We start from the raw sequence: 27,488 nt of genomic DNA, 5'->3' as shown, positions 1-27,488 counted from the left end.
AGTCGAGTCCCCGATGTGGGTACAGGTAACAACTGAGCAATCTGAACTCAGGCCCTCTGGAAGAGCATTTGTATGTCTTGCCTGCTGAGTGTCTTTCCAGCCCCTGGGTCTCAAACCTCTGTAACAAGCTGCGATATAGATGACATATCACTTCTGAAGTGTGCTTCCCTCAATGCTTGCAGCTCTGTCTATCCATGGGGAATGCACTAGACACACCCAAACGGAAGATGTGCTATAAAATATCCACCAGTTCTTCCCTACACTGTCAAGGTCAAAAAGTGAAGAAAATCTGAGAAACTCGAAGACCAATGGATGCAGGCTTGTTTATTGGTTCTCTCTCCTGTTCACCCCTCATACATGTTGAAGAAATGGGGGCGGTTGCCTTGTAGAACTTGCCTCATTCAGATGTGGCTGGTTGCATCTCTGTGGCACTGTTGGGCTTGTTCTTTTGTCCCGTGTTTCTGCTTTGTTTTTATTTTTATTAGTTTTAAAGATTTATTTATTTATTTCATGTATGTGAGTACACTGTCACTGTCTTCAGACATACCAGAAGAGGGCATCGGATCTCACTATAGATGGTTGTGAATTACCATGTGTTTGCCGGGATTTGAACTCAGGACCTCTGGAAGAACAGTCAGTACTCTTAACCGCTGAGCCACCTCTCCAGCCCTCTGTTTTGTTTTTAAACACTACTCCATATTCCTAGTGGAAGAGGACAGCTCACCTCCTAAGAGCCTCTGAGACCTGCTTTCTTTCTTCTCCCTTCCTCTTCTGTTTTCAGTCTCTTTTAAAAAGTAGTTAGTTAGCCAGGCAGTGGTGGCGCACACCTTTAATCCCAGCACTCTGGGAGGCAGAGGCAGGTGGATTTCTGAGTTCGAGGCCAGCCTGGTCTACAGAGTGAGTTCCAGGACAGCTAGGGCTACACAGAGAAACACTGTCTCGAAAAACAAAAACAAAACAAAAGAGTGGGAAACATCTAAGTTCTACTCTTCACTTTCTTCACTTTTTGTCCTGGGCAGTGTTGGGAAGAGCTGGTGGGGTATTTTGTAGCATCCATTGCCAGGAGACTTAAGACCACTTGTAGCTCCTGCTCCAGGGGATCTGACCTCTGCCCCTCAGGTACCTAGACTCATGTGCCAACATCCTCACACAGACACAGAATTAAAAACAAAATCTTATATATAAATAACTGAGTCCTGTTAGTGTTGCGAGCATGGACATGGGGGCGGAGCATTTTCTTGAGGACTTACCAGCAGCCACACCCCTAAAGACCCATAGGCTCCCTTTCTTCAGCAGTCTTCAGTTGCCAGTAGCAGCTTGTTAGGGGTGAGACCTTGGGAGCCTCCCTCCACGCACTCTGGGATGTTGACTGGTTTGGTCCCAGGTTCTCCCGGCTGCTTTGTGCTTGTGTCCCAGTCATGTGACCCAGAAGACAACACGCCGTAGCATCCCAGCCCATCTGGGGGGCTCCTTCATTCTCTGCTCAGTCCCCTTCCACAATGTCCCTCTCATTTTCTTCACCTTCCACCCTCCCCCTCCATTCTTTTCTTTCCTTCAGACTCAGATACTGATTTGGCAAGTTGGGCCCCAGAACAGGAAACTACCACACTCAGCCTCTCTCTTCTTGAATCACAGTTGTTTGTTTGTTTACCTTTTTTCTCCATCTCTTTTATTTTACTTGTCTTTTTTTTTTAATGTGAACAGGCGCTTCGCATGTATGTCTGTGGACCGTGTGTATATGCGTCTGGCCATGGAGGCCAGAAGAGAGCATCAGACCCCTTGGAACTGGAGTTTGCCATGCGGATGCAGGGCATCAAACCTGGGCCCTCTCTGGAAGAATGGCCAGTGCTCTAACCACTGAGCTATTTTTCCAGCCTAGTGAGCTCACTTCTTTAGTGTTTTTGTTTGTTTGGTTTTGTTTTTTGAGACAGGGTCTCTCTTTGTAGCCCTGGCCTTCCTGTAACTCACTCTGTAGACCAGGCTGGCCTCAAGCTCATAGAGATCTGCCTTCCACTGCCTTCCTCTGCCTCCCGAGTGCTGGGATTAGAGGCGTGAACCACCACTGCCCGGCCTCTTCAGTATTCTAACTCCTTCAGAAATCTCTTACCTGATCAGATGGCTGGAGTCGGAGTGTGTTATATGTATGAGTGCTGGTCTCTAAGATGGACCTGAACTGAGAGTCTGTGCAGGCTCAGTCTGCCTGTGGGACTCAGAGAGACTCTGGGTGGATGTCAATCATTCCATCCCCCGCTCATCACAATGGAGAGATTGGTGTGGACCGAATCATGTGCCTGTGAGTCTATTTCTCAGACAATTTGCTTGGGATAAACTTGTAGAATACTAGTCCCCTGCAGCCAGGTCTGTCTTTTAATCGTTTATTTTGCATGAACTGACTATTGTCAAAATAGCCTTTGGGATTTGTGCTGTGGAGGAGACTCAACAACTCCCCAGAACACTGGGCAGGCCTCTTCTTAAAATTTTACCTTTTACTTAAGCCCATGCATGTGTGTGCACATATGAGTCTATGTGCCCCAAGCAGCCAGAAAAGGGCATCGATTCCCTGGATCTTGAGTTACTAGCAGTTTTGAGTTACCCGGTGTGGATGCTAGGAACTGAACTCAGGTTCTTTGCAAGAGCAGTATTCTCTCTCAGCCCCTGAGCCATCTCTCCAGCCCCTGGGTAGGCATCTAACTAGATACTGCCGTCTGAAGCCTACCCCAGACCAATGGAATCAGCATCCTGGAGGTGTGGCCTGCCTGGGAAGTCCCAGGTGCTGGGATGGTGCGGATGCAGTGAGGATGTCTGGGCTGCTCACGGATTCAGTGAAGGGTCAGGCTGACTGCTCACTTGCTTGATCCTGTGCAAATAATTCCTGAAGAAGGGTGATTCAGAGGCTGGGTCTGGGACTAGAAGCTCTTCTCTGGCTTTGCTGGGCTAAACCTGGGAAGGGGTCAGCTTGGGGTTGCTGGGGGAGGGCTACTACCTATAGTGCGCTGACTCACCTAGCTTGTGAAGGGAAGAGGATGGAATCATTTCGTTGACTCATTCGTCCAGCAAGGAAAAAAGGAAAGAGAAAAAAAAATGCACCGGGTGATTAAGCAAAGATGGAGCTGAATGGGGTGGAGGAGGGGCCGGCGACGATACACTTTAAGTATTGAGAAAGTAAAATGAAACCAGACCAAGAAAGTCAAATCTTTGTGCTATTCAACAGGCAGGAAAGGACAGACACCGAGGAGATAGTTTTTCAGCGAGGAAATAGTTTTTCAGCAAGGAAACAATGTTTTTTTGACAGAATTTGGAAACACTGTTTCTAATAAGAACCTACCTCGGCCATAAAGTACCGAAGCTACTTAGTTCTGCTCCTCCTCTTCTTTCCCCCATTTTCAAGTATGTGTGTGTGTGTGTGTCTGTGTGTGTGTGTGGTTTGCATGTATGTGTAAGTATGTTTCTGCATGTATGTTGGTATGCATACACTTGTGTACACCTACAGTGGAGGTCTGAGGTGGGTGTCAATCATTCCCCGTCATCCCGTCATTCTTCCATCTAACTCATTGAGGTAGGGAGGGTCTTCATCAAACCCAGAACTTGCCACTGCCTAATCTTGCTAGCCAGCTTGCTTTGGGATCCCAAGGTTGTTGTTACACGTGGACCACCACGCCTACCTAACATACATGCTTGAAGGCAGATGTCCTAACTCCTGATCCATCTTCCCCATCCCCATCCCCTAGAAACTCTAAGATTATGATGGTTGGAAGTTCACTGTTTTAGTGCTGTGTTCAAGAATGAAACGCAGGGCTGGGGAGATGGCCCAGCAGTCAGGCGTGCTCTCTGCTCTGGCGGAGGACCCAGCTTCAGTTCCGGAACTTACGTGGCAGCTCATAACCACATCTAACTCCAGTTCCAGGGCATCTGACGCCCTCTGGCCTTCTGGATAATCGGCACACATGTGCAGATTAAATTCATGCAAGCACACAAACACATAGACAAGCAAGCACACATATATGTATATATACTTTAAAAAGAATGAAACATGCACATTTTCCTTTCGTGATGCCTCTCCTGTGACAGGTAACCTCTACCACTGAGCCAGGTCCTCAGATCACACCTATTCTGATTTTTTTTTTGCAGCACTGGGAACGGAGTCCTGGGGCTTATACATGCGAGGCAAGTGCTACCCTGGCCAGCTATAGCCCTAGCTCCCTGCATACCTTCCCATTGGCAGAAAAATGCCACTTTGCTTCTCAGTCAACCCCAGCATTTAGTGTCAAGGAGTGTCTGGTCCCAACACTGCACCCTGATGCAGTGTTAACTTTGTAGTTTCCATGGAAACAAGACCCCGTGTCCTGTCTCAGTCTGGACCTAGGTCAGTCCTAGGTCCTGTCCATTGGAAGTGGTTGATAAGTGGCTAAAGCACACCTTTAGTGTACCAAGTGTTCTGGACTTTTCCTGGCAGATGCCCTAGAGTTCCTGTGCGGTGCAGCCTCCCTGCTGCAGTGAGTCAGTGAGACTGAGTACCAGACTCAAGGGCAGTCCCCTAGGTACCGTGGGCGGACAGGCCCTGTGTGCTTAGCGTCCCGGCTCCTTTTGTGAGTTTCCAGCCTATATTTCTAAGTACTTATTGAAAAGATCTGGAAAGGCCTTTGCATATTTCAAATGTAGCAGATCAATATAGAGTTTTGAAACCTTAGACTTCAATTAAAATGCTAGGCATCCCGTGAATATTCTTCTCCAATCTCTTATAGTCAGTGAGCCTGGCTTTCCTCTCATTGTTAGCACAGTATGGAGCACACAGTAGGTTTTCAGAAGGTAGTTCGACAGGTGAATGAGAATCCAGGCATCTGGTGTACTTTTTGACCTTTACCTTGAGCTCGGTGAACTCTGCTGCCTCTGGGCCCTAGCTTCCTGGACATGCTCAGGAGGAAGCAGCAAGAGATCTGAGGGTCCCTGGTGCACTTCATGACACCTTCTTTGAGCACGGATCGTGGTAGTTTTAGCTCTTTGTTGGTCTATTTCTCTAGTCAGTTATTGGCTCTGAGCAACTCCTAGGCATGTACAGCCTGCCTTTTCTCCAGGCCTGAACCGGCAGCCATCTGCAGAGGTCTGTGGAGCAAATGCTTTATCGGGGCTCATCCCCAACAGTGGCTAGGGTGGAGAGGAACAGAGGACCTTTGGAGGGTTGGAACAGGATCACCTCAGGGTGAGTCAGGAGGTGGAAGCCATCTGGGGGCCTCTTCCAGAAATCACTTCCCTTACACCATTCCCTGGAAGAGTCTCACCTGTATCCTGCTCCTCCTACCCCACCCCCAAACAGCTTGCTTTCTACTTCTGCCCTTATTTTGAAGCTGTACCCACCCCTCCCCTGCCACAGTCCCTTCAGGAAGTCCCAAGACCATGGGCTGCTTATCAGTCTGCATTCATTGCATGTCAGGTCTGTCTGTGAGTAGAAACCAGGAGCCAAAGAGGAAGGGGGGGTCATCTAAGCACCCCTAGTCTCTAAAGCTTATTATTCAAGATATCGCTCAGGGTCCGGAAGGATGGTTGGTGGGTAAGAACATTTGTCGTTCTTGTCAAAGCCTGGGGTTCTGTTCCCAGCACCCATGGTAGCTCATCACAACTGTCTGTAAGTCCAGTTCCGTGGGATCTGACATCCTCTCTTCTACCCTCGGGCACCAAGCATGCACAGAGTCCATGTACATACACTTGGGCAAAATCTTTATACACATAAAGTAAAATAAATAATTAAAAAATTACAATAGCCACTAAAAACAGAATATTATTACTTTATTTATTTATTTATTTGAGGCAGGGTCTTACTGTATATTATTACTTTATTTATTTATTTTTCTACCCTCAGGCACCAAGCATGCACAGAGTCCATGTACATACACTTGGGCAAAATCTTTATACACATTAAGTAAAATAAATAATTAAAAAATTACAATAGCCACTAAAAACAGAATATTATTACTTTATTTATTTATTTATTTATTTATTTATTTATTTGAGGCAGGATCTTACTGTATATTATTACTTTATTTATTTATTTATTTATTTATTTATTTATTTATTTAAGGCAGGGTCTTACTGTGTATCTCTGGTTGGCCTAAAACTTCTTATGTAGACCAGGCTAGCCTCAAACTGAAAGAGATCTGTCCACCTCCTAGATTCTCAGTGCTGGGATTAAAGATTTATGCTCCCGTGTCCACCTCATGTGTATTCTATTCAAGTCACCGTGCCGTTCTTGTCTCTGGAGGACAAGGGGCAGCCACTAAGGTGACCGGAAAGGCTGGAAACAGAGCAGAGATACACATCACTACTAAGGACATCTTTAGTCTGGAAGAAAATAAAACAATAGCACCTGCTTGTCGGGTGTTGCTGCTGCCCTGCGCACTTATTCGGGCACTTGCTTTTGACCTCAGCTAGTTGAGAGTAGGTTCCAATCATTCACCCATAATGCTTCAGTGCACGGACTCCGTAACTCATATGGTCCTTGTGCTCAGGAAATTTAGCATAGATGCAGTATTTCTCATTATTTTCATGTGTATGGGTGTTTTCCCTGCATGCAAGGATTTATGCACTGCTGGAGCCCCTGGAACTAGAGTTACAGATGGCTGTGAGACACTGTGTGAGTGCTAAAAACCGAATCCAGGTCTTCTGCGGGAACAACAAGTACTCTTAACCTCTGGGGCATCCTTACAACCCCAAGTTCCTACTTTTTTGTTGTTGTTGTTGTTTTGTTTTTTGTATTTGTTTTTTTCGGAGACAGGGTTTCTCTGTATAGCCCTGACTTTCCTGAAACTCACTCTGTAAACCAGGCTGGCCTCAAACTCAGAAATCCTCCCGCCTCTGCCTCCCAGAGTGCTGGGATTATAGGCGTGCACCACCACCGCCCGGCTAACTTTCCACTTTCTAAAAACCGCACAGTATATTAGTTTTCTCTCATCCCTGTCCCAGCCCTGGCACCAGCCATTTCTTGGAGAAAACCCTGGTTCTTTATGGACTGGGTGCCATCTTTGCTTTTTGTTCATCCTTCAGTGCCTGCATGTCTTGGGGCTGTAGTGTAGTTGATAGGAGTACTAGCTTAGCACACACACACACATACACACACACACACACACACGCGCGCGCGCGCGCGCGCACTCCACCCCCTCTCTGACTCCTTGCTTATTAAGTTGTACTCTTGCTGATGGCATGCATTTTGTGAAATCATAATAATTTTTAATATCGTAATTGTTGCTTGAAAGCACAAGTTGACTTGGTGTTCATTCATGAACAGTACACTGGGGACTCTCCTTTGTATTCTTAGGGATGAAATTTTGCACAGTATAAATGAGTGTGCAGTGTGTGTGTGTGTGTGTGTGTGTGTGTATGTGTGAGTGGAGACTAGTTCCATTCACTCGGACTATAGAGGTTAGGAAAGAACGTATTTGGTTTAGGATTAAGTGCCGAGGCTTATTCTGGCCTCTGCTTTGGAATGGAGGGGCCGCCCCATGCGGCATGGCTGGTGGGCAAAAGCTGGAAGTCAAGAATAGGCTTGGCATGCCTGGGAACCTTAGGATTCCTCAGGGGAACCCTGCAGGGTCTTTACTGGGAAGGAAGGGCAGGAGTTGGCTGCATCATGTGCTGTCCTGGTAGCAGTGAGGGAGGGGGAATGAGTGGGTCAGGCCTTCAGTTACCGTCACTGTGCAGAGGGTGGTACTCGGAGAGATGTGGGATTCTGGGGAGGATTTTGGGGCCAAGCCCAGAGTGCAGTGAGGCATGAACCCCACTGTTTGCATCTTGCCCCTTCATCCTTTAGCCAACACCTTCTCTTTCCCTCTCAGCTCAGTCTTGCCCTATTGGTTTTGTCCTCAGGCAGAAGGCCCAGCGGCCCTGTTGCTTGGTTTCCTTTCAGCGTGCTTGAATGCCTGTGGCCTGCTTAGCACAAAGCCCTCCTTTTCCAGGGCCTCTGCTCCTGGGCCAGGCTAGGGGAGCTGGCCCTGTGGTCTGTGCTTCACCGTGGCAACAGGGCAGGGGGAGTTGAAGAAGGGCCTGGGCTGTGAGTTGAGGCTGCCATACTCTCTCTGCCTGGGGGGAGCTGCCCTCTGGAGGCAGAGCAGAACCTCAGAGAGGGGCCCGTGAAGGGTGGGCGAGCTCTCTCTCTGGAGTTCCTCAGCAAGGAAGGTGCCTGTGTACCTAGGGACCCTTGAGTACTTCTGAAGGGCTTAGACTAGATCTCAGACAGCGCGGCAGGGGGAGAGAAAACATGGGAGACACCTAGAGGAAAGGTGTGTGTGTGTTTGTGTGTGTGTGTATACATGTGAATGCAGGTACCCACAGAGGCCGGAAGAGGGCATTGGATCCCCTGGAACTTAAGTGATAGGTAGCTGGTGCTAGGGATCAAATGTAGGTCCTTTGCAAGAGCAGCAAGCGCTTGTAATGGTTGAGTCATCTCTTCAGCCCCAGTCATGATGTGTCATTTCTGTTTGTTTGCTTGTTTTGAAACAGGGTCTTTCTACATAGCCCATGGTGTCCTGAAACTCACTCTGTAGACCAGGTTTGCCTCCAACTCACAGGGATCCACCTGCCTCTGCCCCCTGAGTGCTGAGATTAACAGGTATGGTGGCTCACACAAAGGTTATGAGGTATCTTAATTTTCTCTGAGTTGATTTTAAGACGCTCCCAGCCCTGAGGTCTCAGCGGCCTCTGTCACCCACCCACATGGAGAATCCGGGAACTGCGGGTTAGGTCACCAGTATCCTGAGCCTCTGATTGATTCTCCTCTCCCTTCCCCAGACATCCTTCTACGGTCGCTTCAGGCACTTCTTGGACATCATCGATCCTCGAACACTCTTTGTCACTGAGGTGAGTTACAGCCAGCGCAAAGGCCTTTGTACCTCCTTGTCACTTTGGAATGTGTGGGTCTTTCAGAAAGGAAGAGGAGGTGAGGAAATTAGGAAAGGTTGGAGGTGAGAGGAAGGTCATACATCTCTGTGTTTGTCTAGCTTAGTCAGCCAAGAAGGCGTCTCTACACGTGCTGTGAGCTTTCTCCCACAATTCCATTGGCTCTCACTGGACTCTTGAGAGAAACAGTGTTTCTATTATTGAAACCTCAATGTCATTGTTACTAATTATGTAAATTATATACTTAGCATAAAAGCTCAAACAGGACCCAAGGTGGTAATACAGCACTCACTTACACGTGCTAGACCCTGGGTTAGAGCTCCAGCGTGGTGTGGTCAGGGGGTGGGGATCCAGCAGTCCGGATGTGGTTAGCAGAGCAAAAGAGACCTTTCCTTATGCTCCTTGCTCAGTGCCCCCTCTCCTGAGTGACCCCTGTCCATAGCTTCTGATGCCTGGTTTGTTAAGGCATTATTTGGTCTCTGAAAATTGTACAGCTCTGTGAATTTTGACAAACATATTCAGCCACATATTCATGGCCACGATCATGTGAGAGATGGCTCAGCCGGTAAATGGCTTGTCTCGTAAGCATGAGGATCTGAAGTTATCGCCAGCACCCGTGTGAAGAACCAGGTGTTCCAGCCCACACTGCTAACCTCAGTGCTGGGGGTCAGAGACAAAAGGACCCCAGGCCTCCCTGGTGAGCTAGTGTTTTCAGTCGTCGGTGGCTGCAGACCAATGAAAGACCCTGCTTCAAAGGAGGTAGATGGCAAACCCAAGGTTGTCCTCTAGTCTCCACATGCACACATGCAAGCACATGTGCAACCGTACACGCAGGAACACCATAGACACATGAACTTAAAAAAAAAAAAAAAGCCAAGTGCAGTAGCCTTCCTGAGTAAGCTGTAGAGGTGGAGGCAGGAGGATCATTGTGATGCTCAATCAGACTAGTCACATGAGGAGCTCCAGGTTCATTGAAATACCCTGCCTCCAAAAAAATAAGGCATACAGTGATTGAGGCAGGCACCCAGTGTTAACTAACCTCTGGCCTCCACATGCACACTGCACACACAGGCACATGCACCTGCACGTGTGTATACACACACACAGGGGGTAAGGCATTTGTATCATTCTCGAAGCTGGCTTATGTTGTAGAGCCAATCCTCTCTGTCCCCAGCTCCCACCAGCGTCTCCTTATGCTGTTCCTAGCCTGCAAGTGCTAATTGAATTCCACAGCCACCTCTTCCCTCTAGTGTCATGCTTTGTCATTCACCTGTGCTGCTGCAGCTGCCAGCCAGGGGTCTCTTAATGCTGGGAAATGTTCCATTGAAAACACGCTCAAGAATTTGTCTATTGACTTGTTATCGGGCATCTGGACCCTTTCCAGTGTGTGACTATCATGAATAAAGCTGCTACAAATGTCCTTTGTGTGGATGTATGCTTTCTTCTTTCTCTTTCTGTTTTGTTTTGGAGAAAGGGTTTCCCGAGGTAGCCCTGGCTATGTTGAAACTTGTTTTGTAGACCAGGTTGGCCTTGGGAACAAGATGGCTAGCTTGTAAAGCAAAAGTGGAAAATATATGTTTGACTTTTTAGGAAATTATCATACTACTTTTCAAAGTGGCTCTCCATGTGACACTCCCATCAGCGATGAAGGATGCTCCTGAAGGCTCCACTTCCTCGAGTGACACTTGCTGTTATCTCTTGACCTTAACCAAAAGCCTGAGAAGCAATCAGTATTATTAAACTGAAGAAATGATTCTTTTCAGGGGCAACCTAAGAAGTGTGTCTTTTCCTATGAATTTGACAAATGAATGTGGAGATTTACCTTCCTATGAATAGCACACAGTGATTAGCCCATGCTTTTGTGTTTTTGGTTTTATTTATTTAAAACATGCATTTTTATTACTTTTTATTTACATGTGTGTGTGCAAGTGCATGTATGTGTTCATGAAGTTCTCCATGTGTGTTCTGGTGCCCGAGGAGGCCAGAAGAAGATGTCAGAGCCCTAAATTACAAGCAGTTGCTAGCTGCTGAATACAGGTGTGCTGGGAATTGAACTTGGGTCCTCTGGAAGAGGAGCGAGTGCTCCTCAGTGCTCAGCCATCTCTGCAGCCCCCCTTATTTTTATTTTGTGTTATGTTTGTTTATTTAATGTGTAGGTCTAGTACAGGACCTGGGTCTGTCCTACCGTGTGGGCTCTGGGGATCGCACTCAGCTCCTCAGGCTAGTCAGTGTCTTTACTCACCGAGCTCTCTCACCAGCCCTGCCTTTATAAACTGATACACAACACACATATCCTTGCAGTTCCATGTCATGATTCTAGACCCACGGACCTCTGCCATGCTCATAGCAGAGGAAATATGTTGGTCCCTCGCAAACATGTGCCATACCTTTGTGGTGACTGAAACGTTCCATATCCTTCAGCTTATCAGAGTCACAAAGATCTGTCCCACTAGAGGCTGCTATGACACATCCCATTCTACCCATGAAGTCGAGGCTCATTGTGCACACAGTGCCATCCCAGGGTGGCATAAGGGCAGGCACACTTGCCTGCGGACTCAGTGCTTAATGAGTTTGCATTCCTATTAAAAAAAAAAAATCCGAGTTTCGGAACTTGGCCAAGGTCATTCAGCCCGCAGCAGAATTGAGCTCCATCCCTGAATGCTCTGCTCCCTGAGGCTCCTTACCGTGCCTTGGAGGCGGCCTCCTGCCTGCCAGAAGCGCCCGGAGCGCCCTGTACCTGTCTGTCTGTACCTACCTGTACCTGTACCGTGATCCACAGCCTCAGGGTGGACTTGCTCTCAGGTGGTGTCTTCAAATCTTGCCTCTGTTGTTTGTTTGTTTGTGGGTTTGATTTTTTGGAACAAGGTCTTGCTGTGGAGCTCTGGCTAGCCTGGAGCTAGCCCAAGCTAAGCCCTAAACTCACAAGCTTCCTGCCCAGGTCCAACACTTATATTTTGAAAGATCCCCAACACATTTGTATATCACTAACCCAAAGGCATGTTGGGAGAAAGCACGAGGCTTTCTGGATACATGGACATTAAACCACCCTGTAGTGTACCTGGGTAGCATCCCAGAACATGAAGTGTGGGGATTACTCTGATATGTGGTTCCTACTACACCTCAGCAAAAACTTAAGGCTTGGACATTTTGGTGTCTGGTTTTATTGGCCCTCGTGACCTACCATCCCTAAAAAGCCAAGTCTGCTGAATACCTAGACTTTGTCTGGATTCTCTTATACTGGAGGTAACTACATAAAATTTGGAAGAGCACCAAACTCAAAAGACTACTTTTTGAGCCCAGTAATATTTCATCCCAGAAAGTTCTAGAGCTGTTCAAAACCAGATACAATTCTAATTCTGAAATCCTGACAGAAATGTGTTTGCTTGTGAGGAGTAAATGGAGGCCAGTGCTTAACTTAAGGCTGGGGATGTGGATGGTGGCCTTGGAGGTCTCGTGGGGGGGGGATGGCTGGACTTGGGAGACCCTCAGTGCTCCTCAGACCGCCATGAGCAGGGAGGCATTGGGGACAGAGGAGGTGCTGCAGGGCACAGATCCCATCTGTGCTCCGAACCCACCCCTCCTCCTCCAAGGACGCCCTCCTCCCTCCCACACTCAGAGTTACATTTGCTGCTGTCTTCCGTCTTCTACGTCTTGCTTCAAATCTTTGCTTTTTTGTTGTTGTTGTTGTTCATTTTGATATCTTTTAATTGATTTTTTTTTTTTTATAAAATGGTGTCTTGCTGTTTAGTCTAGACTGACCTGGAACTCACTAGGTAGCTCAGGCTGGCCTTGAACTCACTGTAATCCTTCTGCCTCAGTTCAACAAGTGCAGGGATTACAGGCATGTACTACCATGCCTAGCAGAACTCTTGAGTTTGAAAGACCACAACTTCTTTATATAATACTAACCCATTTGGGCTGGTTACTTAGTTATTACCAATTAATAATAATCAAACCCCAGGTCCCCCCTTTTCCATTTTCCACAGTTAAAATGTCCAAGCAACGTAGATGCTTACTAATTAGAAATTAGCCCAGGCAACAGTGACTTTCAGATATCGTTCAGGCCGCACACGCTCCCTTCCCTCACAGATGTATGGTGGTCTTCTAGGCCTTTCCCTTTACTGTCCTCCAGGAGTTGAGGATCGTTTCTAGGAGCACCCGTGGGCCTCTTGGGAATTCTGTATTCTCAGAACATCTTGAATCCCTCACAGTCTGCCAGGGCCCCACATGGACCTCCAGGCCAGCAAGGCAGCAGTTTCAGCCCTCAGCAGAAACAAAGGTAGTGAGATGAGAGAGTCTCTGACCTTAGTGAGTCCCTCTGGGCTGGGGGACACATGCTATACCAGCCCCCACCCCGACCCCCTATACTGGAACGCATGTCTATAGGCCTGCGGCTGGTGTCCTGGAAGGCAGTATGGAGTGGTGACTGCTTGGTTGGAGGTCTGAGGACAGAGAGGACAGTAAAGGACACAAGAAGGTGTCTGTGTAAGCTGGAGGTCCCCAGAGAGGAACGATCCCGGGCAGCTTGGCCACCTGCAGCCCCAGATCTGAGGCAATTTCGGAGTCTGTGGATAGAATCGTCTTCAGAAGGTTTTGCAGCTGTTGGCTTGCAATTTATAACTGGCCAAGCTTTAAAAAGATTCCAACCCTTGTATGTGTAATGAGGCAGAGGCAATTTTATCCACCGTAATTTCTCTTAGGAAGAAGGCTGTCTTTGTTCTTGGAATGCCTTGAACGAGCTTCAGAGGAGGAGGTGGCTCTGCTTGACAGCGGGGAAAGAATTGTGCTTTTTGATTCTAAAAGGGGAGGGGGGAGAAAGAAGAAGAGGAGCAAACAGTGAGAAGGGAGCAGGAAGACAGGTGAACAGGAAGATTGGCACATGAGGTGCACATGAGATGAGGCTGGTCTCTGCGGAGCGCATTCCTTGCTGGAGAAAGTTGTACAAGGGTCCCCTCCATGACTGTTCCAAGGAATCCTTGGCACTGCTGCGATGGGTCATGAAACTGCTGCAAGTAGATGATTGGGGAGCTTGGGGGACTGAGTCTCTTGTCCAGGGTACAGTGCAGCATCCAGCTCATCAAAGGAGGCTTGCAGAGACCCACAGGAGATGCCACACCCTCCCAGGGAGGCCATGATTCTATGCAGTCTTGAGCTCCAAAGGCAAGGCTGGACTACATGGCACCTTTTTGTGGTTGTTTGTTTGTTTTGTTTTTGAGGGGAAAAGGGAGGCAGCCAAGGATCTCCTGTTCTAGGCCAGGTTAGCTTGGAGCTTGCTATATTGCCTCAAAACTCACAATGTAGCTGCCGCCACCCCTGAATTCCTGCATCCACTCCCAGAGTTCTAGGGCTACAGATGGTGTCTTCCCTGATCCTCGATGGGTTTTGTCCTTATTGTTATCTTGTTTTGAGGCAGTGTCTTACAATGTCACCTTAGCTGGCTTGGAACTCCCCATGATGACCAGGATGGCCTTGAACTCAGAGATCTACCTGCTTCTGCCTCCTGAGTGCGAATATTAAAGTTCTATACCACCACGCCTGGGTTTTCTTTTTTCTTTTTAAAGACAGCCTCTCACCTTGTAGCATAGGCTATCTTGGAACTCATTATGTAGCCTAGGCTAGCCTTGAAAACATTATGATTCTCTTGCCTTTGCCTCCCAACATGAGACAATATACCTAGGTCTAAGTGCATCCTAATTTTATCTGAAAGTACCATGAATTGGTTACTTAAAGGCTAACAAGTGATCATCTTGAAAACAGAGAGTGTAAACTGAAATAGTATAATGTGTGTGTGTATGTGTGTGTGTGTACATGTGGGTGTTTTGCCCGCATGTATGTCTGTGCACAATATGTCTGCTTGGTACCTACAGAGACCAGAAATGGAAATCAGATCCTATGGAACTGGATATATAGACAGTTGTAAGCCATGTAGGTGCTGGGAATTGAACCAGGGTCCTCTGGAAGAGAAGCTAGTGCTCTTAACTGCTGAGCCATCTCCCAGCCTTCGAAATATATTAACATATAATAATCCCCACTCAGTACTAATATCAATATAGTAATTCAGAACTATGTTGAGTGTATTGTAGGTTAGAATAAATAACTATAGTTGGGGGAATGGGCCGATAGCTTGAGCCTGCAGTCCCAGCCCTTGGGAGGAGGCAGGAGAAGGATCAGGAATCCAACGTAATCTCAAGTACATGAAATACTGTTAAAAACAAACAGTGGTGCTGGAGAAGTGGCTCAGTGCTTTTCCAGGAGTTCCAAATTCAGTTGAACAGCCCACAACTGCCTGTACCTCCAGGTGGTCCAGTGCTCTCTTCCGATCTCCATGAGCACCAACACACACTTGCACACACATACATGCATATACACTAATAATAAAAAATTAAATATAAAACAAACAACCCCAAGTAACTGCTGGTGTTGGGACCTGGGGCTGCCACCATGGGAGCAGGGGGATTATAGAAAGAGCATGAGGTGTTGCATTTAAACCAGGGACGTCAGTGTGAAGCCAGGACTTCACACCATGTGTGCACACATACATGTCTAGTGCATTTCCCAGCTTTCTGGGTTTGCTCACTGAGAAGGCTGAGTGAGATGTGAAGCTCTGGTACCTTTGAACACACCAGCATTGAGGCCTCGGGGTTTAACGCCATTGCACAAGAAGACATAGGGTCCATTGAGAGGTGGCAAATCCGGGGTTGAGGCAGGGAAAGTCACTGTGGGAAGGGAGAGACGGCGATGGAACCGAGGGATTCCCACACAGAACCTGGCTTGGGGAAACACGCCGTGTTTGGACATTTTGCATTGAGAGGATAGATGGATGCATTCTAATACCTTGAACAAGGAGAAAGCAAGTTCACAGGGGCTGGCCAGGTGCCTCCACAGCCACGGCGCTTGCTCTGCAAGCCTGGGGAACTGAGTACAATCCCTGGATGCCAAGAAAAAGTGAGAGACGTGGACCAAGTCACACAGCTGTCCTGTGACATCCGAACACACATCATAGCATGCACACACAATGACAATAAATAAAATGTATAGTCTGCTAGTCTAGTTATACTGAAATGTGGGCTTAGTGGTTCCACTACAGTCGCTGTGAGGCTATCTTACGCAGTATAAACAGCTTCAAGGGGAAAGAGTTGCTTTAGCTCACAGTGTCAGAGGCTTCCCTTCGTGGTCCATGCCAGCCTTGATTCTGCATCCCTGGTGAGGCTGCAGGAGCTCATGGTGGAGGCTGCCCACCAGGGACAGATGCCTGGCAGGGGCATCTCCTCTGGGACCCAGCATGATGGCTGGTGCCTCTCACATTAGGACAGTGTTCCCTGGCTTTGGGAATCCTCTGGACAGAGTCCTCACAGAAATGCCTGAGTGCTTCACCATCTCCCAGATCCTTCTGGGTCTAAAAAAGTCATGGCGCACCCTGGCGCACCTCCGTTTAAGAGCATATCTGGGTCAGGCTCATTGGTGGACACCAGCCCTGTGGAGTAGAGGTTCTCAGAACCAGGACATGAATCTCCTCTCAGAGTCAGCTGCTGGGGCTGAAGGTCTGGCTCAGTGGATATAAGGACCTGAGTCGGGGTCCCCAGCACACACCAGAGAAGCTGGCTGTGGTGCTCTGTCTGTAGCCCCAGCAGTGGAGAAGGAGGGGACCCCTGGGCTCTGCTGTTCAGTCACTGCAGCTAGTCCAGGGGCTCCAGGTTCAAAGTGAGACTGCCATGGAGGGCAAGGAGCAGAGCAGTGGAGAAGGACAGCAGAGATGACCTCCGACCTCCACACACACACACACACACACACACACACACCTCTGCTTATTTAGTAATTGCAAAGAGGAAAAGGTGCCTTGACGAAGAGACTGGAGCACGACCTTTATCGAGTCCCAGCTTTTTTTTTTTAAAGATATATTTATTTATTTCATATATGTGAGACTATCGCTGTCTACAGCCATCTCTTCAGCCCGAGTCCCAGCTTTTTAAACTGAGGGTTGTGACGCCCATACAGGAAAATCAGAGTGGAAGTTGTAAAAAATTTGGCAACCTGAAAGGTCTGTGAACAATATAAAAACCAAAACTTAGTTAAAAAAATCAAACCGGCCATGAGTCCGTGGTGCAATTGCCGCAGGCCCCTTTGCTGCAGCTCACGTCTGAACTCCCAACAGGCACACCCTCCACACCACACAGCCCCAGCAAACACCGCCCAGCACCTCTGCACAATTCAGCACGGCTCTGGGTTGCATTAGAACGTATGATGAAAGGTTGCTGTCTGAGGCTGGGAGGATGGCAGACTTAGCAAAGTGCTCTCCACACAAGCGTGAGCACTGAGTTTGAGCCTCAGCACCGGTGTGAGCAGCAGTGACAGGTACTTGTAAGGGTGACACTGTGGAGGCAGAGGCAGGAGATCCCTGAGGCTCACGAGCCAAGCAGCTTCGCCTATCATTCAGATCAGTGAGAGACTGTCAAGAAACAAGGTGGATGGTTCCTGTTGTGTGTTGAATATGTTTGGCCCAGGGAGTGGCACTGTTAGAAGGTGTGGCCTTGTTGGAGTGGGTGTGTCACTGTGGGCATAGCTTTCAGACCCTTGTCCTAGCTGCCTGGAAGATAGTTTTCACCTGGAGGCCTTAGAAGCCCTCAGATGAAGATGTAGAACTCTCAGCTCCTCCTGCACCATGCCTGCCTGGATGCTGCCATGCTCCCGCCTTGATGACATTGTACTTAACTTTGGAACCTGTAAGCTAGCCCCAATTAAATGTTGTCCTTATAAGAATTGCCTTGGTCATGGTGTTTCTTTACAGCAGTAAAACCCTAACTAAAATAGCTCCTCACCTCTGGACTACACACACACACACACACACACACACACACACACACACACAGGTCTTATACCCTCCACTCACATGCATCCACACAGTTACATACACATGTGCAAAAAGTCCTAGAGTTGACTTGAGTTTCATTTAAAAACAAACATTAAATTTATAAGAAAAAGCTAGGCAGTGGTGGTGCATGCCTTTAATCCCAACACTTGCGAGGCACAGGCAGGCAGATTTCTGAGTTCGAGGCCTGCCTGTTCTACAGTGTGAGTTCCAAGTCAGCCAGGGCTACACAGAGAAACCCTGTCTTGAAAAAACAAAAACAAACAAAAAATTATAAGAAAAAAATGCAATCTATGCATGATTAAAAGCTTAAAAATAAAAAATTAAAAGTCATTAAATGAAGTTTGGTGGAGTTAGAACGCTTTCTAGGAATTTTTAAAATGGCCCTTAAAACATACTTTTGCCATTTTGCAGTACATATTTATGTTTAGTGATGATCTCAGCACTGCTTAGAAAGTCAAAATGTCTGTCAGCTCTGGAAACTGTTGCAGATGCTCTACATTCTGTAAAACCAGATATCCAGCCAAGATTTAGAATTGGTATTATTAGTTTAGTTCTTTGGAGAGAGTTTCACTAAGTAGCTTTGGCTAACCTGGAATTCACTTATGTAGACTAGGCTGGCCTAGAACTCACTCTGTAGACCATGCTGGGCTGGAATTGCAGCAATCCTCCTGCCTCTGTCTCTGCCTCTTAAGTGTTGGCATCACAGGTGTGCATGCTATACCCTACTGAGATTTAATTCTTTTGTAAAAAATTAATCACCTTCATGTAGTGGTGAATTGTTTAAGTCATTTTGGCTGTCGGGGGTGGGGAGGTAGGGGGACACTCTCTCACTGCACTTGCCCAAGAGCTGCCTGGATTTGCTAATGAAAGACACACACACACACACACACACACACGCACACCAGCTAATTTTGATATGCCTTGACTAGCTCAGTGGCTTGGCACTAATAAACCTCTCCACTGCTAGAACACACCTCCCTCTGGTATTTCTGTCTTAACATCTTCTAAATCTGTGTTATATCTTTGCTGCCCAGTTACCTTCTGGGCAGCCCACACCCCATAGGGCCGCACTCCCTTTCCACCTACATCGTTAGGTGCTTTCTCTCCTGCAGTTCTTAAATCTGATCCTTCTCCCTCTGAGTTTTGATTATTCCCTCTTTGTCCCCTCCTTCTCAGTCCCTTGCCCACACAATCTAAAAGTCCTCCTTCCGTCTCCCTGCCCAGCTGTTGGCTCTATGGCCGATCTTTATTACCAATCAAAACCAGCTGGGGGCAGGGACGCTCAGATCCAGAAGCATGGCTTTGGTAGCCCAATTAAGACAAAGCATTAGAACCAATTCCCAACACCTTCACCACAATAGTATGTAAATTTGTCTTTATTTTTCAATACATGAAAAGTTATATGTCTCCAAAATTGTTATAAAACAAATTTCTCTTTTAAATTAACATTAAACACATTTTATTTTATATGTTTGTTATATGCAGCAGTGTTTTGCCTGCATGTATGTCTACCACATGTGTGCAGGTGCCTCCAAGACCAGAAGAGGGCGCTGGATCTCCTAGGACTGGAGTTAGGTCACAGTTGTGAGTCACCATGTGGGTTCTGGGAACCAAACCTGGGTCTCTGGAAGGGAGCCAGTGCTCTTAACCCTGAGCCATCTCTGCAGCTCCTCTCAGTTTTTTCTCCTTTGAGACTTAATCTATGGGCTGAGTGGCAAGTGCTCACTTTAGTAGCACATATGCTAGACATGGAACGTTACAGACATTATCCTGACTCCTGCTGAAATGTAATATGCCATTGGTGAAGCATCCATTAGGGAGGAAGGAAAGGAGGAAGGAAGGAAGGAAGGAAGGAAGGAAGGAAGGAAGGAAGGAAGGAAGGAAGAGAAGGACAGAGGGAGGGAAGGATGGAGAAAGACATGCTCAGTCACTATGTAACAACTTATATTGTCATGCTATAAAATTTTAAATTGCTATTTTACTATTGGCCTTTCAGATGGTTTCAGGTTTTTAAAAAATTAAGTTATATTTTAATTTATTGTGTGTGGGGATAGGTAGAGGGAGGGAGAGAGAGAGATTGTGCTTATAAGCCGCAGTGCAAATGTGAGGTCAGAGACCGACTGATGGCGTCAGTTCTGTCCCACCACGTGGGGCCTGGGGAACAGCTCAGCTGTCCGGCTTGGCAGTAACTGCCTTTCCCTGCTGGGCCACCGCACTGGCCCTCTAATGGGATCTGTAATTCTAAATGCCCAAGAAGCTGGGGAGATGGCTCACTGTGCAAGAGTGCTTAGTGGACAAGCATGAGGACGCGGGTTTGGATTTCCAGAGCTCATGTGAAAAGACGGGTGTGGACTGTGTGCCAGCACCGAGACTGTGTCAGAGGCAGAGACGGCATTCCTGGGACTTACTGTCCATCAGTCTAGCTCCAGGTTCAGTGACAGACTCTGTCTCAAAGGAACGATGGCAGAGAGTTATAAATCAGGATGCCTGATGCCTTCATCCAGTCTCTGCACATGTACATAATGGACACACACACACACACACACACACCTACCTACCAAATTGCATGTCAAATTTTCGTCTATTTGCATGCATTTTTGTGATACCTACCACACTGGACATAATAGGTGCTGGCAACCGAACTCGGGACTTCTGTAAGAGCAACACATGATCTTAACTACTGATCCAGTTCTCTCATCTCCCTTAATATAATTTAGGCCATAGTTCATTTTTTAAGTCTCTTAGGCATATGGCCATTGGTTTACTGCAGGACCCCAATCCCCCACCAGGATGGACCAAATTATTTCCATAGTCCTACGATGACTGGAGATCAGCTTTGGGGAAAACTGCATATCCTGGCTCTTCCTTCCTCTGGCTTGCAGAACAGGCTCATGGCCAGTGGGAGACAAGGACTTACCCAACCAGGTGTAGCCTGCTCTCCTGAGAAGGGAGAAGAAAGGGTTTAGGATGGTGACTAAGTTACCTTTAATTATCAACCTGGCACAGCCCAGAGCAACTGTTCTCAATATGTGGGTCACAACCCCCATGGGGGATGCATATCAAATATCCTGCATATTAGATATTTACATTATTCCTCACAACAACAACATCATAGTTATGACGTAGCAATGAAATATCTTTATGGTTGGTGTTACCACACCGTGAAGAACTGTATTAAAGTGTTACAGCATTAGGAAGGTTGAGAGCCACTGTCCTAGAGTCATATGAGAGAAAAGCCTTGTTTGTAGAATTGTCTAGGTCATGTTGGCATATGGGCATGCCTGTGAGGGCCTGTCTTGACTGATGTAGGAGGGTCTGGTCTATTGTGGGTGGCACTATCCCTAGGCAGGTGTTCATGGGCTGTATATTAAAGCTAGCTAAACATGGGCCTGTTAGTGAGTAAACCAGAGATTACTCACTGCCAACAAGCAGTATCCCTCCATGATTTCTGCCTTTGGGTTCCTGCCATGACTTCCCTCTGCGATGGACTGTGATATGGAAATGAAGCCAAATAAATCTTTCATCTCTATTTTGCCTTTGTTCAGAGCGTTTGTGACAGCAACATAAAGGAAACTAGAACGTGACAAGGGAAGGTCTGCAGATTGCTTGCAGTGCTGTGACCCCAGGTCCTCTGCTTGAAACTCTTAGTAGACACGAGGCCAGCCCTGAGATGTGGGTATCAGCCTTGGAGTGGTCAAGGCGGGAAGCGGCATTAGTCTCGGGCTGCCCGGGCAGCTGGGCACCTTACTGCCTACTAGTTGCCCCATCCCCCTCTCTCCTGTCTAGCCCTCTCAGTCTACCTGGCACAGCCTATGTACCCATTGTTTGGGCTATTTTTTTCTTTTTAATTTATTGTATATGTATGTATGTTTGAGTAGAGGTCAGAGGACATTGGGATTCAGTTCTCTTCATCCACCATGTGGATTCTGAGCATTAAACTGAGGTTACCAGACCTAATTTCAAGTACCTTTACTTAATGAACCATTTTCAGTTTTAGATGGTAGTAAAAAGAACCTTATCTTTCCCTCTCTCTTCCTCTTCTTCTCTTCTTCCTTCCTTTCCTTTTTCTCTTTTTTCTCCTCTCCCTCCTTATATCCCCTTATGTTTCTCCCTCTCCCTCCCTCCCCTCCTCTTTTTCCTCCTTCCCCCTTTTCTCTACTCTCTCATCTCCCCTCTCCTCCCCTCCTCTCCTTCTCTCCCTCTCCTCCCTTACTCCCCCTCCTCTCCCTCCCCTTTCCTCTCTTTCCTCCCTTTCTCTCTCCTCAGCTCATGACCAGATGCTTCTGCTACCATCTTGTGTTATCTATACTGAACAGTAGATAGTAAATTATATATTTGGTTCCTTCTGGCACTGCTGCTTAGCTGCACAGGGTGCATTAATCCAGGTTCTCTGGAGAAACAAAACTACAGGAGGAATATATATTATATAAATGGGATTTTCTCCAGTGACTTACAGTCAGGCAGTGGTCATACTATTCCAACAATGGCCATTGCCCAATAGAAAGTCTAAGAATCCAATAGGTGTTTGGTCCACAAAGCTGGATGTCTCAGCTGGTGGCCAGTATACCCTGAAGAGAAGAAGGTTCTAATGCCAGTGAAGGAATGAACTTGCCAAAAGTGCTTCTTCTGTGTCCTGTATACAGATTGCCACCAGAGGGTGTGGTCCAGGTTTAAGGTGGGCCACCACCTCAGAGGATTCAGGGTGGATCTTCTTGACTGGAATGATTCAGTCAAGAAAAATCTCCCACAGGGACACCCTGTAGGTGTGTTAAGTTCACACGTGGTTAAACTGACAACAAGAATGCCATCACTGAGGTTTTTGAGGAATTTGCACTTTATTTGGAGGTGGGTTGTGGTACCAGGAAAGATTATTTTGGATCTCTGTGGGTTTGAAGCCAGCCTGGTCTACATAGTGAGTTCAGGGCAGCCAGGGTTATGCAGAGAGACCCTGTCGAAAAATAAAAATAAAAAAATAAAAAATTGTAATATTTTTATTCTCTGAGAATTTCATACATGCATCTAGTTTTGATCTCGCCCCCCCAACTCCTCCACCTAACCCCCCCTCAGGTCTACTCCCACGCCCTCCCCCTCGTGCTCTGTCTTAGTCACTGTTCTATTCCTGGGACTAGATCTCATGACCAAGGCAACTCTTACAAGGAAAGCATTTAATTGCGCTGGCCCACAGTTTCAGAGGGTTGGTCCATTGTCATCATTGTGGGAGCATGGTGGCAGGCAGGCAGGCGTGATGTTGGGACAATAGCTGAGAGCTTTGCATCCTGATCTATCGAGAGAGACACTGGGTCTGATGTGGGCTCCTAAAACCTCAAAGCCTACCCAGGATACACCTCCTCCAAGGAGCTAAGGCTCCTAATCTTTACAAAGAGTTCACCAGTCTGGCACTAACCATGCAAATAAACAAGTCTCATTCATTCAAACTACCCCACTATATATCATTTTAAAAATATAACCCACTGATTACCATCTGTGCTGGTTTGATAGTCAAAGGTGTTCAGTCAGCTACCAGAGCATGGTCAAGTTACAGAGACTACACACCCTTAAAGAAAATGGATTTTCCCTTTAACAGAAGCCATCGACAATCAACAACTCCTTTGCTAGGGGGATGGGACGCATCAGTTCATGAGCCACCTCTGTGCTGGAATGGTAATTGGCTTGATCTCGTACAGGTCTCGGGCAAGCAATTGGAACTGCTGTGAGCTCACAAGTGCAGCGGCCTGTCATATCAAGAAGATGCTATTTTGTCCCCTCCCTCCTGCCTCTTCTTCAGTGATAGTCCCTGAGCCCCAGTTATGGCTGAGAAGGCACATATCCTCTGCCCTTAGACCAGTTGTGAGTTTCCAAGTTACCATCGGTGCAGGAAGAAACTCCTCCGATGAAGTCTGAGAGCTGTGCTGATCTACAAGTAGAGATAGGAATTTAGAAAATGGCTCGATACTGTGTCTATTCAGCAAAATGATAGCAGATTCAGCCATGAAGCCTATAAGCTCCCCAGCCATCTCATCTTGGCCAAGTTTACAGCACCGGACGTGGGTTTCCTCCTGTAGAATGGGTCTTCAATCTAAACCAGAGAGCAGGTGGTTACCCCCATAACACCCACACCACCCCTGCACCCACAGGCAAATCTTGCCACATAGGTTGCTATTGTAGTTCACAACCAAGTAAAACTGTTGATGCCTTTTCTCTCCCAGCAGCCTGTGCGTCACCGTCTGGTACTGTGAGAGCTAGCCAGCAGGGAGGAGGCTTCATGATCAGTACACACTTGATTTATCCCTGTCCTGTGACCTGTGTGGCTTCTTCAGAATACTGTCTCACTTACCATCAAGTTCCGGTGGTCAGCCAAGAGCAATGACAGGATCCTGAGTTGTTTTGGGGGGGAGCTTGACGCTGGGAGACCTCTTGTTTATTTTTTGATACAAAGTTTCGTGTAGCACAAGATGGCTTCAAATTCACTCTGTAGCGGAGCTTGGCCTTGGAGTCCAATTCTCATGCCTTCACCTCTGGAGTAATAGGATTACTGATGTGCACCTCCCACATGACTCCCACTTTCCCTTTTATATCCTTGTTTTCCGTGACTCTGTCTCTGGCCCTCCTTTCCCGATCTCCAAGTCTGTGCTTTTGCGTCCTACTCCTCGCTGCCTAGGGCTTTCCAGCAGGTCCAGAGTGGCGAGATTCTGTTCTCACTAACAGTCTGCTGCTAACGCATGCCTCCCAGGACATGTGTTTGCAGAGGGCCCCTAGAGACCATACCCCTGTGGATAGAGAGAGAGGCTCATAGGACCTCTCTAGGCAGGTGGGCTGGGGCTGGGGAGTTGGGAAGCTGCATGGTTGGCTGGTCTGCTCCTAGCCTGGGGCTTCAGGCAGGGGCCACAGACTAGCGGGCTCCCCAGAGCCAGCTGGGCCCCTCAGAGCTTTTACATTCAGGGACTGTCTGTCTGTTCCTGGTTGAAAAGACTTCCAGCCAAGCTCACCCAGCACTGACCTACCAGTACTCCCCCTCAAGGGCCTTCTGCCAAGCACCATAATATAGTGGCTGGAGAAGAGGGCATAGCAGGGAGACATTTCTTCTGAGCCCCAAGCCTCCTTGAATAGCCCCCAGAGCAGCCAGCTCCTGTGGCCTCTCCACACAGGTGTCTGGAGCCTTGTCCAGCCCACAGGACCTTTGAACAAGGCTTAGGTCAACTCCAGCATAGAGGCCCAGAGTTAACGGTTCCTTCTAGCTTCCTCAGTGCTGGGCCCTCAGGCCTGTCTGCAGGAACTCTGGCTCTCCTTCCTCCTCGCTCTCTTTGCCAAGCCCAGGGCTTTATTGGAACTGATTCTTTTGGCTTGAGGCTGCCTTTGATGACTATGTCAAATGAGATGGAACCTGGCCAGGTTGTTATAGGAACTCAGGAGAATCCCTGGGGTGGGAGAAATAATGAGAATCCAGGGCCTTTTACGGCATTTCACTAGAGAGTAGGGCATGCATTGTCCAGGTCTTTAGAGGCTCAGGCAGCAGGAGGAGACTCAGCCACGCAGCCTTGGCAGACTTGAGCAACCCCTAGGAGGTTTTGGGGTACTTGTGGTCTGGGGTACCTGGCAAAGGTTTAATGAAACTTAGTTCAAGTGCTAAATCCTGAACTTATTCCTTAGGTAGCCTAAGTGAATTGAAATGATGTGGTGCAGTTTGACTAAGACACAAGGCCAGTTGTGTGCACCTGCTGTCCTGGCACTTGGAAAGTGGAAGCAGGATTGTCTACAAGTTAGAGGCCAGCTACATGGTGAAATCTAGGGTAGCCTGGGCTATACAGTGAAGTCCTACCCCCAAAACAAACAAACAAACAAACAAACAAACACCAAAAACAAAGGAAGGAAAGAAAAATATCCAGAGTCCAGAAGAAAAGTCAAGCTGTTTGGTGTCTGGGAATGAGTTTTATGTTTTCCTGCTTCTTTTGTGAGCTGCCATGTGGATGCTGGGAACTGAACCCAGGTCCCCAGGAAGAAGCAGTCAGTGCTCTTAACCACTGAGCCATCTTCCCAGCCTCCTTTCCTATTTCTTTTGATGTCTTCATTTCTCCTTTTTCTTCTTTCAGCCTCAAACTTGAGATCCTCCTGCTTCCGCTCCCCGAGTGCCCTGATTCCAAGCATGTACCACTGCACTCAGTTTCTTTGTTGTTAGTTTTTAAAACTTTTATGTGTGTGGGAGTTTGTGCGTGTGAGTGCAGTGCCCATGGAAGCCAGAAGAGGTCCTTAGATCCTCTGGAATTGGAAGTACAGGCATTTGGGAGCCCTCTGACCCAGCTGCTGGGAATCAAACTTGGTCCTCTGTAAGAGCAGTATGTTTGCTTAGCCATCTCTCTAGCTCCCATTGCTTTATGAAACAGGGTCTGACTCTGTAGCCCAGGGTGTTCTTTGGCTCACTGTGTGGCCCAGGCTGACTTTGAACCCCTCATCCTCTTTCCTCCACCTCCCACGTGCTACGATTGCAAGTGTGTCCACCATGCCGCTCTCATGTTCTGTAAACATCATAAATTATTTACATATTTGGAGAAGAGGGGAGCAGGCAGGTGGGGAAGAAAGCACAGTATCCACTTTGAAAATGGACAAATTCAGGAAGAGATGTGGTAGGGGAGTGTGTGCTACCGTCAAGGAGTGGCTCAGCTGGGGCAGGGCTCTAAGGCTTGCTGCTCCTGCATGTGTGTCTTTCCTGAGCTGATCGAGTCTCCTTACAGTATGGTGGCTGTTTCTAAGACCGGGACCATCTTGAGAGCAAGGTGAAAGTGCAAGACTTTATAGTCTAGACTCAGGTCAGACCTCCTTCTATCTACCGTCCTCCTCCGTTTGTTGAGACAGTCAGAAAATCTGTCCAGAGTCATGGCGAGGGCACTGTAGTGCTTTGAATAGTTATGGCTCCCATAGACTGACGTGTTTCAGTGTTTGTCACGTGGGGAATGGCACTATTAGGAGGTGTGGCATTGTTGGAGTAGGTGTGGCCTTGTTGGAGGAAGTGTGTCACTATAGGGATGGGCTTTCGTACTGAAGCTCTATCTATGGAATGCCAGTCTCCTGGCTGCCTTTGGATCAAGAGGTCTTGGCTCCACCTGCACCATCTCTGCCTGCATGCTGCCATGCTTCCCGCCATGATGATGATGGTGGACTAAACTTCTGAAAATGTAAACCAGCCATGATTAAATGTCTTCCTTTATAAGAGGAGCCTTGGTCATGGTGCTTCTTCACAACAGTGAAACCCTAACTCAGCCTCATAGACTTGGGTATAGAAACATTCTAGAAGGCTCTGGGAGATTTGGATAAGGGGGTAACTATCTTTAGATGGCCCATGATGCCAGCGAGAGTCATCTGTGTTGTGAGCTAGTCGTGGTTTTCTAGACTCCCCCACCTCCCACGCCTCCCCCATCGATCTTGTATAGCACGGGCTGCCCTTGAACTTCCTGTGTGACCAAGGCTGTGTTACTCGGATCTTCTGGTGTTCCTGCCTCCACCTCTGCAGGCTTGGGTTACAGACTACTCTGCCCTCTTTTCAGCTTACTCCTTAAACTGTTATATATTCTCCTCCTTCCTTCCTTCCTCCCTCCCTCCCTCCCTTCCTTCCTTCCTTCCTCCCTCCCTCCCTCCCTCCCTCCCTCCCTCCCTCCCTCCCTCCCTTCCTTCCTTCCTTCCTTCCTTCCTTTCCTCTCTCTGTTTGGTTTCTTATGTAGCCCAGGTTGTCACATCCACTACATCA

General features: G+C 47.6%; 1 protein-coding gene across 2 annotated transcripts in view; it reads left to right on the top strand.

Moving 5' to 3' along the window:
- Sfxn5 (sideroflexin 5) overlaps positions 1–27,488 on the top strand; it is a 125,192-nt gene that overhangs the window by 5,098 nt on the left and 92,606 nt on the right. For both annotated transcript variants that reach the window (XM_052174163.1, XM_052174162.1), the window contains exon 2: positions 8,776–8,844. In XM_052174163.1, the coding sequence (XP_052030123.1) occupies positions 8,776–8,844 (69 nt within the window). The remainder of the gene's footprint in view (positions 1–8,775; positions 8,845–27,488) is intronic.

This window comes from Apodemus sylvaticus, chromosome 2 (genome assembly GCF_947179515.1).
Source record: "Apodemus sylvaticus chromosome 2, mApoSyl1.1, whole genome shotgun sequence".
Classification (NCBI taxonomy): Eukaryota; Metazoa; Chordata; class Mammalia; order Rodentia; family Muridae; genus Apodemus; species Apodemus sylvaticus.
Note: the sequence above shows the minus strand (reverse complement) of the source record. Positions and strands in the feature narration are given on the sequence as shown.